The sequence below is a fragment of the Rhinoderma darwinii genome, chromosome 4 (genome assembly GCF_050947455.1).
Source record: "Rhinoderma darwinii isolate aRhiDar2 chromosome 4, aRhiDar2.hap1, whole genome shotgun sequence".
Classification (NCBI taxonomy): Eukaryota; Metazoa; Chordata; class Amphibia; order Anura; family Rhinodermatidae; genus Rhinoderma; species Rhinoderma darwinii.
The window spans coordinates 379287757-379303419 of NC_134690.1; the positions used below are offsets into that span (position 1 = coordinate 379287757).

A 15663-nucleotide genomic window follows, 5' to 3' on the forward strand; every position below is an offset into this window, starting at 1 on the left:
TTTTTTCCTCCATAGAGCAGATCATATTTCACTAAACTTGTGCATATCATTGGAATAGTGTCCAGTAGTTGTGGAAGAACAAGGTAAAAAGTATTTGGTGGAATGTTTTTTTTACATGTTTTTTATGCGGAAACCACGTTGGAAAATGCGCCAAAAAAAAGGCTTCCCATTGATTTAAAAAAGCAGTGACATGCCCTATCTTTGGGCGTTTACGTCACATTGGCATCAACGGGAGATAGAGAAAGCGTTTTTCGCTAGGTTTTTGCCGCCTGCAAAAAACTGTGTGAACATAACTCTCATTTCAGGTTAACAGGATTTTCATGGGAAACCAACTGGTCTACTGATGATTTAGAGTTTTATAAGGAAACCAGACTCAAGGAAAATCAACGTAACCACGTGAAGCAGCTGCATGCTGACGCCGCCTGCTTAGAAATTACAACGTGGACTGCGGCCTGTGCCAACGTTCAATTTTAGATTAAACAAATTGATCGCAGCCGATTGACTGATCTTCCTGAGCAATAATTATTATAGAAATCTAAGATTTAACGAAGTTATAGACCCAAGAACGTGTAGGTCACTGAATCTAATTCACTATACTGCAACCTGAACTGAAAAAGCTCTGCTACACACTGGTGGAAAATCTGCACTACTGTGACATCTAGTGGCCAAACACTGACATTGCGGACAACCCCTCTATGGTGAACGCTGGCATCCATGTACCACACAAATAGCATTCTTTTTAACCCCTTAATGACCAGGCCATTTTGCGCGTTAATGACCAAGGATTATTTTTTGTTTTCTCACGGTCGCATTCCAAGTGTCGTAACTTTTTTTTTATTCCGTCGACACAGCCGTATAAGGGCTTGTTTTTTGCGGGACGAGTTGTATTTTGTATTTGCACCAATTTTGGATGCATATAATATATCGATTAACTTTAATTAACTTTATTTTAGGAGAGAATTGAAAATAAGCAGCTATTCCAGCATTTATTTTTACGTTATAAATTTAAGCCGTTTACTATACAGCGTAAATAACATGTTACCTTTGTTCTATGGGTCGGCACGATTACGGGGATACCAAATATGTAGAGGTTTTATATGTTTTCCTACGTTTGCACAATAAAAACCCTTTTAGAAAAAAATTACTTGTTTTTGCATCGCCGCATTCCAAGAGCCGTAATTTTTTTATTTTTCCGTCGATGTGGCCGTATGTGGGCTTGATTTTTGTGGGCCAATGTGTAGTTTTCATTAGTACTATTTTGGGGTACATAAGACTTATAGATTAACTTTTATTTAATTTTTTATGGGGGGAATGGGAGAAAAGAGAATTATGCCGTTGTTTTTTGGACGCCGTTCATCCGGCGGTTTAATTAATGTGTTAATTTTATTGTTCAAGTTCGTACGATCTCGGGGATACCATATATGTGTTATTTGTTTTGACACTTTTACTAAATAAAACCACTTTTTAATTTGATTGTGTCTGTAAATTATTATTATTTTTTTTTCACAAACTTAATTTAACTGCTTTATATTTATTTTTTTTTTAGTCCCACCAGGGGACTTCACTATGCGATGTGCCGATCGCATATATAATGCTTTGGTATACTTAGTATATCAAAGCATTATTGCCTGTCAGTGTAAAACTGACAGGCAATCTATTAGGCCATGCCCCCGGCATGGCCTAATAGGCGGATGTTGAAGGCAGACCTGGGGGTCTTTGTTAGGCCCCTGGCTGCCATGGAAACCCGACGGCGCCCCGCGATTTCTTTGCGGGACGCCGATGGGGTGGTAGAGGGAGCTCCCTCCCTCTGTCAAACACACTAGATGTCGCTGTCGCTATTGAAAGCGGCATTTAATGGGTTAAACTGACGGAATCGGAGCGCGCTTTGATTCCGGCAGTTGCAGCAGGAGCCAGGCTGTGTATAACAGCCGTGCTCCTGCCGCTGATCGCGTGGGTACAGTGACAGTACCCGCGCCATCATCATATATCCGTCCTTCTGCGCGAACTAGCAGCTGCTGACGGAAATATCCGTCCTTCGGCGTTAACAGGTTAAAGAGGACCTGCCACCTCTCCTGACATGTTTGTTCTAGTAAATAATTGTATTCACCATAAAATAATTTTGTAGCATCTTTTCTTGGAACTCTGCGGTGCTGTTATTCTTACTCCTCTTAGAAATTTATGAATAAATCGACAAGTGGGTGTTACCAGTTGGGGGTGTGTCCTTACACAGGCTGACATTATCCAATCAGTGCTGACAGAGTGAGACTGTGCAGGGACACGCCTCCTGACAAGGGGAATGGTAATACCTAGTTGTCAATTTATTCATACATTACTAGGAGGAATAACAGAGGAATGGAAGCACAGAGTTCTAAGAACATATGTTCCAGAATTGTTAGTTCATGAGAAATGCAAGTATTTAGTAAAAAATGAACATGTCAGGATAGGTAACAGGTTCTCTTTAAAGTGAGTGAGTGTTGGTCTATGGCTACATGGCTATGGTTGTTTTTATACAATCTCATTTGGAGGTCGACCCCAAAATACAATGTACATTACAAAGTTATTTGAGAACTGTAAATTGTATGAAACCCCTTTATTACACATGTAGTATGAGAGTATCACTTACTAAGAAACAAAAAGATATTAAATGTCCCCTGTGAGCTCATTGATGTGGATACAAATATCCCAGTCTGGCTTTTCAGACTAGAGGGGACACTCCCTGCTAGACCTATAATCTAGTGATACGCAATACAGCTTGTCGCCAGAGGTCGCTGCTGCCTATTTATTTCCATCGGGCCGTGTATGTGTGTGTATATGTATATATAGCAGAATGCAGCCTGTTCATCCCTGCTCGGTCCCTAATAATATCACTAGGACAACCGTACAGGGAGTAGCACACCAACCAAAACACACAAATAGATACAAGAAAAACTCTTCACTTTATTAGACTACATTTAGTAATATAAAAGAACACAAAAAGCATCTATATAGATAGGGGAAAATAGGGCTTTAAAGTATAGCGAATACACTGCATTACATAGAAAACACAAACGTTGCACATGTAAGGCTTCGTTCACATCTGCGTCAGGGCTCCGTTCATGGATTCCGTGAGACCTTTCCGTCAAGGGTACCCATGAACGGAAACCATAGCATTCCGTTTGCATTACCGTTGATTTCGATGGCGCTGCTTCCGTCGCAATTGGTTTCCCTTTGTCTCCGTTCCACAAGTTTTCCAGGTTTTTTTTTGGTGGAATCAATAGCATAGTCTACTGCGCTATGGATTCAGACAACAAAACTGAAACATTGTGGAACAGAGAAACTCAAACCACTTTCAACGGAAGCAGCGCCATCGAAATTAACGGTAATAACGGAAGCTATGGTTCTCTTTTTCCTTTCCGTTCATGGGTTCCCGACAGAAAGGTCCGACGTTAAACATGAACGGAAGACAGACGCTGATGTGAACGAGGCCTAAAGGTGTAACAGAAAATATATAGGCAAAAAACCTAATGATTGCCTGTCCTCTAATACATCTCATGACAAAGCTGCCATGCCAGTGAAACACGCGTCGAGGACACGTTCTTTTTTTTCTGTCCTTGATGCCACTTATATTGTGAACATGTCTAGGGGTAAGTGATCTAATCCCTTTCGGCCACTATACCTATTGAACATTTTTCAGTTTAGGGCTAAGTAGCCCAGTCACTGTGTTTTTGGCTCTGGTTACTATATTAGAATATTTAGATGCCTCTTATGGCGAATCACATTCTCCATCTTACTTATACTATTTGTATTATAGGTCAGGTATTAAATAGGGAGGGTTGTCATGTATATTTTCTGTTCCACCCTTTATATATGCAACATTTTTATTGGTACTGAGGCGTGTTTTCCGTGTACAGCAGTACGGGCTATCCCACCTGCGCCCTATTTTTTTTATATATTACTTGCTGCGGTCTAATAAAAGTGAAGATTGTTTTCATATCTATTTGGCTATATTGCTTTCAATTGCTTTTTTTGGTTTGCTGTATTTCTTGTTAGGTATCTGGATGATGTGGGCCCCACATTTTGGAAATCAGTGAAGGCCTCAAGTTCATGGATTCCTCCTAAGTGTAGAGAAGGGCTCTGCCCGCTAGGGCTTACAATATAAGCGAGACGGAGACAGTAGGGGCGGGTGGAAGCTGCTCATCCGGTAGTGAAGTTGTGGCGGGGTGATTGCAGGTAGTAAGCTTTTTTGAGGAGAGTTTTCAAGTTGCTTTTGAAGGTTTGGATGGTGGAAGAGTCTGATGTGTTGGGATAGAGACTTTCAAAGTAAAGGGGAAGCACGGGAGAAATCTTTTGAGACGATGATGTGAGGAGCAGATAAAAGGAGAGTGAAGAAAGTGGTCAAGTGAGGAGTGGAGAGTATGTGTGGGTAGGTATTAGGAGATTAGGTCACAAGTATGGTGGGGACAGGTTGTGGAAAGCCTTGTATGACATTGTTAATATTTTGACGTGTAGTGGGTAGCAAGTAAAGGGATTAGCAGAAGGGAAGAGGAACGAGTGGAGAGGTAGATCTGCTGGGCAGCAAAGTTGAGGGTGGATTGGAGGGTTGCAAGTGTTAGGCCTCGCACAGACGAGCGTGTTCGGTCCGTATGTCGGCCACATTTCCTGTACTTACAGTGCAGGGAGCCGGGCTCCTGGCATCATAGTTATGTACGACGCTAGGATAGATAACTATGGTGCCAAGAGCCCAGCTCCCTGCACTGTGTTCGGTCCGGGAAATGGGGCCGACGTACGGACCGTATATCACGGACCGAACACGCTCGTGTGTGAGGCTCCTTAGATGGGAGGCCACAAAGAAGGATGTTGCAATAGTCTAGGCGGGAGATGATCAGGGCATGTATCAGCATTTTTGTTGACTCGAGGTTGATGACAGAGCGGAATCGAGAAGTGAGGTGGCAGGATGTAGTAAGGGTTTGGATGTACGTTATGAAAGACGGGTGGAATAAAAAGGTTTTCTGAGATGACGGATTTAACATATTAAAAAATGTAGTTGTAACTGGGAGGTTCATTTTAACATGATTAGGAATTTTCCAAGGCAGAGCTCGTCTGTATATGAAATGTGTAAGCCCCTTATAGAAGTTGTGTATATTTAAAGCTTTTGTTTCCGCTTACCTAGCAGGTTTATTACCCAGAAATATTCACACAATGAAACTGCCGCACCCATGTCATTCAGAGCAAGGTGTGAAACCAAAGCGCGAATACTAGCCTGAGGATGAAAGAATGATCTCTCATAACACCGCCACTCAACTACTGGAGTAAACAAGATATGGCAAATGATGGGGGTTCTGCTATAAAGCACTTTCAGCCTGGGGATGGTGCCGGTCCATGTCCATCACCGTCAACAAACATTATTATATTAAAAGGGGTATTGGCAACTTAGACGTTACGGCCTACAGATCTAGTTGGGTCATGTTAATAGTTGGGTGGGATGGCAGCTTTACTCACTACAGCCTCTCCAGTCGGTAGTTCTATCCCTTGTTCCCATGATGAATTGATCTTTATTAAGAAAGCGCATAGGGACTTCTAGGGGACAATATAGGGCTAGGCTCCCGGTCGGGTTGCCCTTGTAAGGGTTGTGACCCCATTCCACCTCCTGTCTAGGGGGAGTGACGGGGTGAGAGGAGGGTTTAGTTAGGGGCCCAAAAAGCAGTAGAAACCAGACAATCATAGGAGACTAGTACCAGTGTGAACGGCGCCTAAAAGGCAACTGTGTATTTTACATAAAAGTCACTAAGGGCCCTTCTACACCGGCCAATGAACGGGCAAATGAACATTCACAGAACGCTCACTCTCGATAATTCTCCAGCGTAAGCAGGGCAACAATTAGCCGATGTACGAACAAACACTCGTTCATCGGTTGATCGTATCGTTTTAAATGCCGAAAATATTATCGATGTTGGCAGCACATCTTATGTAAACAGGGAGACGTGCTGCAACATGATGAAAATGTATCGGAACGAGTGATCATAGTAACGAGCGCTAGTCCCCACACATTACTGATAATAGCGGTCTAGTTGATTAGCGCTCGTTCAGGCCGTGTAAAAGTACCCGTATTCAGTACTAGCCACAAAGGTAAGACATTCACCCAAAACTCCCTGCCACCAAAGTGCTGCAAAACACTGTAAAGAGGCTTATAAATTCCACTGCAACATGGGAAGGTAAGTGACTTCTACTGGGGGGATTGAATGGCACTGCTGTGGGCACCGTATGGCACTATTTGTCTGGGTAAAGGATTTCTCCTCTCTTCCTAAAAAGTCTCCCTGAAAGTTTCTACAGAACGCTGGCGACCAGGCCGCCTTCCCTCCGTTTCAAGCCATGAATTTATATCTTTATTGAATATTAGAAAACAAAATTGTGTTTTAAACTCCTGAAGTTGTCAGGGCGTGAAGAAATCAGAAACAAAATATTCGCGGGAAGATATTTTTATCATTGTAATTGCGGTCTGCTAAAATATTTGCTAGAAACTGAAAACCTCCTTTAACCAGCTGCGGACCGCCCATAGACTATAACCGTCCGCGCGCTGCTCACTTTACTCTGCAAGGACGTTCCGGAACGTCCTGCAGATTTAGCTGGTTTGCCGCTCTCCAGTGGCATTTAGCTCCGTGATATCAGCTGTCTCTAGACAGATATATCACGGAGCTTCAACCGGAGACCACTCCGTGTGGTGTCCGGTCATGTGAACGTCGTGACAACCGGTCAACTATCACATTACTCCTCCTAGCTGCGCTTATGCGAGACAGCTGAATCACAGAGATTTCACCCAGGGACCTGGTCTGCGGTCAGGTGATCACTGTGACAGCGATCACATTGCTCCTGGCAGCAGGTCTAGCGTGCCAACGGTAAGGAGCTTCATGATACAGCTGTCTAGAGGCAGCTATATCACGGCGCTCCATCCAGAGACCACTCAGTGTGGTCTCTGGTCATGCGATCACTAAGAGCCTGTCACAGCGATCGCAGAAACGTTTTTTCCCAAATAAACTTTTGGAGGGAGAAGAAGAGTAAGGGTGTATTCACAACGTGTTTTTTGTACTTTTTTTTTTCAAAAATCGCGGTAAAAAACGCATGCGGTTTTTTAATCTATTTTTTGGCCGCACGGGTAAACCGTGGCAAAACCGCACTGTGTGGATAGACCCTAACTTTTTTCCAATAAATATATTTGTCCGTCTGCTACACGGCGACTTTGGCCGCGACACAGATCTCCCAGCCAAAGATTGCGGTGTCCCGTAGCCTACACTGCACGTAATAAAAGTCAACGTGGTTGTCACAACGCACAAGTTGCTGCGACATGACCGTTGCAAGAAATCCAAACTGTCGCGTCGCATTTACTTGCAGGTCGCAACCCGACCACATTGACTTTCATTACTTGCTGTGTAGGCTATGGAACAGCGATCTTTGCCTGTGCGACCTGTTTCGCGGCCAAAGTCACCATGTAGCCCCCCAAGCCAGAGGGTGATTTTACATGTGGTGGATTCGCTGCAGATTTTACCTTCGGATTTGCGCAGGTAAAGTCTGCAGCGGATTACAGTACAAGGCAAGTAGAGGAGTTTACAAATCTCATCCACATGTTGCAGACATTTTACACGGCAGATTTTCAAATCATTGATAGGTCATTAAATGAATAACCTGAGAGGGGGGGTCTAATTTTCATAAAAGTAATTTTGGGGGTATTAAAGGGGTTTTGCAGTCCCCAAAAATGTATGGCCTATCCTCAAAACAGGCCATTAATATACGTTCAGTGGGGGCCGGACACCCACCCACCATCCCCGCCTATAAGCTGTTTTTAAGGGGCCACAGCGCTCGTACGAGTGCCACTTCCCCTTCATTTCCTTTACTGCTCACACGGTGAATCGCTGACACACTCGTAGGGGCGGCTCACAGTATACACTTGAATGGGAGAAGCTGTAATACGGAGAACCACCGCTACAATTGTGTTTGCAATTTAGTGTGAGCAGTAATGGAAATGTAGGGACAGCAGCATTCTTACAAGCTCTGTGGCCCCTTCAAAACAGCTGATCGGTGGGGGTGGCGGTAGTCGAACCCTAAACAATGAGATATTGATGGCCTATCCTGAGGATAGGCCATCAATTTTTTGGGACTGGAAAACCCCTTTAACAGTGTTTTGGGGCTTCACAACATGAACTTGGTCGTATGGTGTCAGCAAACCAGCTTTGGATAATTGCTCTCCAAAAGCCAGTTTGCGCACCAAACGTTGTAAGCTCCGCCTTGCGCCCAGTGTGTAAGAAACGCGCGCGCATTTGGTATCGCTGAAGTTGGCAGACCTTGCAAAATATGTATTCAGGTGTGTTTACCCAGTGGCATGTACCAGACGTCAAAAATCACCACCTAAAATAATATTCACATTTTTTTCCGTAAATATATCAATTTTTTTTTTTTTTTTTTTACACAATATGGAAAGCCAATATGTTCTGAGAAAAACGAGACCAGATACATGTAGCTTGGAAGAGTAATAGAACAACAATTTGCTTTTAAATTGGCACATGGCTAAAACGTGAAAATGGGCCTGGTCAGGAAGCGGTTAATGTACCTTCATTTATAAATGAAAAATCATGCACTACTTACTAGAAGCTTTAAATGGGTTGTCCCTAAATTTGACATTTATCCCCTACCCAAAGGATAGGTGAGAAACGTCCGTTTGCTGGGGCCCCTCTGATAGAACGGGGGTCCTGAGCCCCGTTTCTCCTCACTGCACCACCTGCAGAGAGGAAGACTGACTGGAGCGGCAGCCGAGCATGTGTGATGCCGCTCCATTCAATGTTTATGGGGCTGATGGAAAGAGCTGAGCGCTCTACTCGGCTGTCTCCATCAGACCCATGAACTTTGAGTGTAGTGCTTAGCTACGTAGTTTCCGGTACACGGGAGCTACAGAAACAGCGTAGCCCACTCAGCTACACTTCTTACATAACTCCAATTCACTTCTATGGAATTTACGGAAACAGCGAAGCTCAGCCGTTTCCGTACTCCTGACCACCTCGTCAGTCAGTCAGTGGCTAAAAAGCAGCAAGAGCAAAAAAGTATGACGGGAATCAGGAGGACCAGATCTAGAGATAGGTGCGGCTTCCAGAGGTGGGACCCGCATCCATCTGATATTTATGACATATCCTGTGAACGTGCTATAAACGTCCAAGATGGGAAAACGACTTTTAATTGCGTGCTGCAGCCTATGATTTCTCATTTATAACTAGGAGGTACACCAACTTTCACTTCATTTATAAAAGATGTGTCACCATGACAGATCCTCCTCAATGAGGTCACCGCTCTTGGCGTAGCCATTTGGCTCTCGGGATACAGCACGGCTTTCTTAAAACAGAAGGTCTTTAAGTTTATTTTGGACCACTAGAGGGAGACAATACATAAAGCCTTATGGAAGACAACACTTGTGGTATTTCAGTCTGAAACTGGACCATATTATAAACTAGATATTCATAAATTTTCGGCGTAAGTAAGGCTTCATTCACATCTGCTTTCGTCAGAGGAGAAGAACAACGAAAACGCCAGATCAGTTGCATGATGGCTCCTTAGGAAACATTGACTTTAATGGGTACCATCAGGTTTCCATCATGTCGTCTGTCATTTTACTGGACAAAATAGCACAGCATGCTGCGCTATTTTGTGAAAGCATTTTTTTTTACAGAGGCTCCTGACGGAGTTTCCTACGCAGAAGTGAATGATGCCTGATACAGGCTGCTTACCGCGGCTGTCTACTCAGGGTTTAGCTGCTTGAAAAAAAAAATAAAAATAAAAGTCTCCATTATTCGCATAGACCAAAGATTGGGCTGATTGACAGATTACAAGACTGTTTGGATTATCAAATGCCAGATTGAAGCGATTTCACGGTGAATAGACAAACCCATATATTATGTTACTATATTCCATCCAGATGATATATCGACTAGTAGGAGGGGGGGGGGGATACAGCGTGGACAGCATTTATGAGACGTATATAGCTCTACATAACAGTATATTCCTCAAGCTTAAATATTCTATACAATATGGACCAGAACGCAATTATTTATTAAAAGGAATTATCGTTTGGCACGTTACATAACGCCAGATGATTACTTGGGTTCATGTGCTCTGAAAAGGGCCTAAACCCCTATAAAAGGCGAGACATCGGTCACTGGAGTTCACACAACACTCATTGGGCTGTGTTCACACATTGCGGTAGTTTGCCACGTGGTCCGAAAATGCACTCATTTTGCAATGCGGTCAAAGGCCTGTAGTTTTTACAGCAGAGTCACTGTATAAAAAATGCTCACCTCGAAAAACATTGCGGACAATAACCGCATCGCTAAACAGCAGCAATTCACGGTAAAACGTGGGCAGTTTGTCCGCACGGCACACTAACGTGTAAACCCTGCCTAATGAAGCAATTTAATTAACTATTGGAAATTAATTTAAAAAAAAAGTGTTCCTGGTGCTCTAGAGGAGTCTGACAACTCCAGTCCCCAATCCTCGAACACGTTCTAATAAATTTCCATATAGAGAACTTTTAACACGAAGGGTATAATTTACACAGGGCAGTAATAGTGTGGCGGGGAGCCCCACCAACACCAAACTGCAGCAACACAATACATGAGGTTTGTGCCATGGTTTTTACTACGCAGCTCACTGCTGCACCATTGCAGCCCCCCTGTTTGTATATACCCTAATGAAGACACTTCTGCAGTATTGAAGGGGTTAAATGGATGTCATCGATGGGGTTCCAATACGCCAGACCCTCCTCCATGAGCAAGAAATCTGGCAAACTCAGTCGTCTATGTATCACATGGACGCCATTCATCAGAACGACCACCATGTAAACCTCCGCTGCAGGAGAAACGTATGGCAGGACAAATCTCTTCCCAGCCAAAACGGCTGTTTGCCAGGGATCTCGGGAAGAGACTTCAACTGACACATTTAACGGGTTGTCGGAGACGTCCTCTTTAGAGGATCATCAATATATGACCTGTTGGGTGTGATTGACGACCGGAGTTATGAAACATTGCTCTACAGAACACGACTCTCTCCACTATACAATAATTAGATCTGCAAAGCAAAATGAGGGATGACAAAGCAAGTTTTATAATTGGAAATCGAGTTCCATCTTTAAATAACAAGCAAACCAATGCCATATGACCCAGGTGAACTTCAAAGCTTCGAGAAGCGTCACAGCGCGCTCATTATATACACAAGACTTCAGAGAATTCCTGCACAACGCTTCATAAAGCCGATGCTTGCAACTAGGTGTGATGCCAAGCATGATGGCTAGGAAGCAGAGAGGAAAAAAATCCAAGCTGTGTCACACATAAAACAAGCGTTAAGGTGGCCATAAACTTAAGAAAGCGGTCGCTCATTCAGCTGACAGCTATTCCTCCAGGCTGCTTCATACACTTGCACGCTTGGCCAAGCGTGCATGTGTCTTCAATGGGTAGATGGAAATTAGCCGCTGTCAGACACCTCTGGTGGTCTCTCTTTCTTTTCTCCGAACACCTGCCGCTGGGGGGCGGGAGCAGGGGAGTCAGGACACATTAGATAGCCGGGGTGTGTCGCCAAAACTGGCAGGTTCAGCAGACTCATCTACCGTGTACGGGCACATTTTGACTCTAAATCAACACATCCGGGGACTTTAAAGGGGTGGCCTGGCGAAATAAAATTGATGGCATTGTAATGGCAGGAAGGAGGTGAAGGGAAAGTGAGCCCTAATCTACCCACCGCCCTGTCCCTGCCTACTTGCAACGACCCGCCCTAGGCGACGAGGTACAACTGGGCGGCGGTCCCTACGCTGGCTAAGTGCACAGGAAGACAAACAGGGAACACGCAAGGGAAGGGGCAGTAGCCACGGAACGCCACGAGGAAACGGGGCGGCGAACGAACAGTCAGGACCAGGACGAAGTGAGTACACCCGAGCAGGCACGGAGACAGAAGCAAGCCAGGGCAAGCAAGCAGGTCAAGCAGAACTGCAGCAAGGCAGAAGCACGGCAGAAGCAGGCTGGAGCAAGCAGCAGTGGGGCCAGGAATCCAAAAGAATTACAAGCACTGAGGGAGAGCACAGGGCAGGTAATAAAGGGCAGGGGGCGGAGCTAACTCCGAGAGACCAGGCCGCGATAGGCTCTCCCACTCCTGAGCCTGCCACCCTGGTTGGTGGGAGATGGTGTCAGTCGAGCAGGTCTGGCCTCAGGTGTGGATTGATTAATCCCAGGAGTATAGCTAGATGAAGTACCTGGCAGATCCCTAACAGGCATATCCTTAGAAAGGGTGGTCAGTTTTAGAAAATCCATTTTCATAAATCCTATTAGGGAATTCGGAGTTGATAGTGGTGGATCCTCTGTTCAGGATACTCATCTCTTGGCCAGAGTGGTTACAAAGAGCGTCTCTCTCTCTTTGGAGGACCTGTCCTGTATTACAGTGTCAACGTATTTATTTGAATGGGCACGGTGTAATGCTTTATTTGCCCTGAGGGGGCACTGCAGGGAAATTGAACACTAATTGCCAGTTTTCCACAATAAATAAATATTTACTTCCACAGAAACCACTTGCAGAAATCAGACACAAAAGAATAAATGGAGTTAGTGAGGTCAGGTACAAAACTCCACATTTATGGACAGGCTGCTCATTTACCTCTCTTCAATCCTGTTCTTGTCCATTAGGGGTTGTTTTATCCACTGGTTGATCAACCTTTGCCCCTGGGGGGTTTTACACTTATTTAACAATCCGGCCAGCGACTGCGTTCCACTAGTGTCCTCAGCTGAGCTCTAAGAGAGAATTGGAAGGAAACGTAAATGCACAGGCGTCACCACGATTTTTACCACCGTAAAAACTAAATTAGGGGGGAAGAGAAATCCATTCTGCAAAGCAGCTGGCGATCACCGATGTGTCTGACGTGCATAACAGATTAACAATTAGAGTTGCCAATGATTCTGCAAATTAACTTTGCATTGTCAAGGTTTTCATGCCGGTAATGGAGGTGGGGGTCTGTGATGGATGGTGGTGTGATGCCGAGCTACCATATTAGATAGCACATGGTAAAAAACAGAGCTTTTGTTGTGGTGATCTGTGGGGCTTTTTCATGTATTTTTACTAGTTTCCAACATAAATATAAATTACATAGCACATAAAATATGTAAGACAACCCATTCCAGAGAGAAAAAGAAAGAAAAATGATTGAATAGATGTACATACACTGAATCACCACTATGAGACACCTGTCCTTACACGATTGGAGATTTCCTGTATGTAAACCAGACACGTGACCCCAGAGCGCAAGATAAAATCAAGTGAGCTCGTTTTCCGTGGATCAGTTTCCATGTAAATCCACAATAGAATGGGTAAATCTAGCAATTTCAAACAAGTCATGGTCACCAAGGCTAGACAGCCGAATACAATGGTGGTGATACAACCAACATAGAACAATTCCTCATTCCTTAAAGAAGCTCTGTCACCACATTATAAGTGCCCTGTCTCCTACATAAGGAGATGGGCGCTGTAATGTAGGTGACAGTAATGCTTTTTAGTTTAAAAAAAAAACGATTTTTACCACTTTATTAGCGATTTTAGATTTATGCTACTGAGTTGCTCAATGCCCAAGTGGGCGTGTTTTTACTTTAGACCAAGTGGACGTTGTACAGAGGAGTGTATGACACTGACCAATCAGCCTCATGCACTCCTCTCCATTCATTTACTCAGCGCATAGGTATCCTGCTAGATCCTTATGTGCTGTCTAATACTAACACATTAACAATACTGAAGTGTTTAGACAGTGAATAGACATTCCACGGGATGTCTATTCACAATCTCTGCACTTCGTTACTGTTTCTATGGTAGTTACAGCAGAGGAAGCGTGATCTCGTTGTAACCGGTCATTTACAGCGAGATCTTGCGAGGTCACGCTTCCTCTGCTGTAACTACCACAGAGTAACGAAGTGCAGGGATTGTGAATAGACATCCCGTGGAATGTCTATTCACTGTCTAAACACTTCAGTATTGGTAATGTGTTAGTATAAGACAGCACATAAGGATCTAGCAGGATCCCTATGCGCTGAGTAAATGAATGGAGAGGAGTGCATGACGCTGATTGCTCACTGATTGGTCAGCGTCATACACTCCTCTGTACAACGCCCACTTGGTCTAAAGTAAAAATACGCCCACTTGGGGATTAAGCAACTCATTAGCATAAATCGAAAATCGCTACTAAAGTGGTAAAAATAGATCGTTTTTTTAAATAAAAAGCATTACTGTCACCTACATTACAGCGCCGATCTCCTTCTTTAAAGAGGCTCTGTCACCAGATTATAAGTGCCCTGTCTCCTACATAATCTGATCGGCGCTGTAATGTAGATAACAGCAGTGGTTTTTATTTTGAAAAACTTTTTTTGAGCAAGTTATGAGCAATTTAAAATTTATGCTAATTCGTTTCTTAAGACAACTGGGCGTGTTTTTACTTTTTACCAACTGGGTGTTGTACAGAGGAGTGTATGAGGCTGACCAATCAGTGACCAATCAGCGTCATACACTTCATTGTTCCAGCCCAGCTTCTTTCACTGCACAATCACACTGGAACAATAAGTGTATGACACTGATTGGTCTGCGTCATACACTCCTCTGTACAACGCCCAGTTGGTAAAAAGTAAAAACACGCCCAGTTGTCCATTAACCTCTTCACGCCGCAACCCTTTTTCAGATTTTAATTTTTTCCTCCCCACCTTCCAAAAGCCATAACTTTTTAATTTTTCCGTCGATATAGTCCTATGACGGCTTGATTTTTGTGGGACGAGTTGTAGTTATTGTGCCATATAATGTACTAGGAAACGGGGAAAAAATTATTTGTGGGGTAGAAAATGAAAAAAACTGCGATTCCTCCATTGTTTTTTGCGCGCCGTTTTTACGGAATTCACTGTGCAATTAAAACAACATGTTAACTTTATTCTGTGGGTCAATACGATTACGGCGATACCAAATACATCGTTTTTTTCTATATTTTATTGCTTTTACAAGTAAAAACCTAAGTGTCAAAAAGAAAATGTATTTTGTGTCGCCAAATCCCGAGAGCCATAACTTTTTTATTTTTCCGTCGATTAAGTGGTATGAGGGCTTATTTTAGGCGGGATAAGCTGTCGTTTTTAATAATATCATTTTGGTGTAAATGCGACGTTCTGATCACTTATTTAATTTTTTTGTAGGAGATGAGGTGACCAAAAAAAATAGATCCTGGCGTTGACATTTTTATGGCGTTCACCGTGCGGGTTAATTATATATTGTAATAGTTCAGAGTTTTACGGGCGTGGCGATACCAATTAGGTTTATTTATAAAAAAAAAATTACTATGCTCTAAGGGGAAAATGGGAAAAGGTTTTTTTTTTTTGAACTTAAGTTTTTTTTTTTACACAAAAAAAAAACAAAAAAAAATAAGAGGAAAAGTAAAGCGGAGCATATACAAGATAGAAGTCAGACGCAGTGGCTGATTTCAGACATATTTGGTAAATCATAGTTTTAAAATTTCACGCAATCATTCGCGCCAGACCGCTGTCTGTAAGACAAGTAATTGGTCACGTTGGATTTGTTTCGCCCAGTCTTTGGCTTAAACTATTCGTCTATGACCACTTTCCGCAAGAGAATTTAGTTTTTTTTACAATA

At 43.4% G+C, this 15663-nt stretch overlaps 1 protein-coding gene across 1 annotated transcript in view; it reads right to left on the reverse strand.

The window, feature by feature from the left end:
• Nucleotides 1-15663, reverse strand: part of MSH2 (mutS homolog 2) — a 110865-nt gene that overhangs the window by 72715 nt on the left and 22487 nt on the right. The window contains exon 6 of the mRNA XM_075863200.1: nucleotides 12652-12785. Within this exon, the coding sequence (XP_075719315.1) occupies nucleotides 12652-12785 (134 nt within the window). The remainder of the gene's footprint in view (nucleotides 1-12651; nucleotides 12786-15663) is intronic.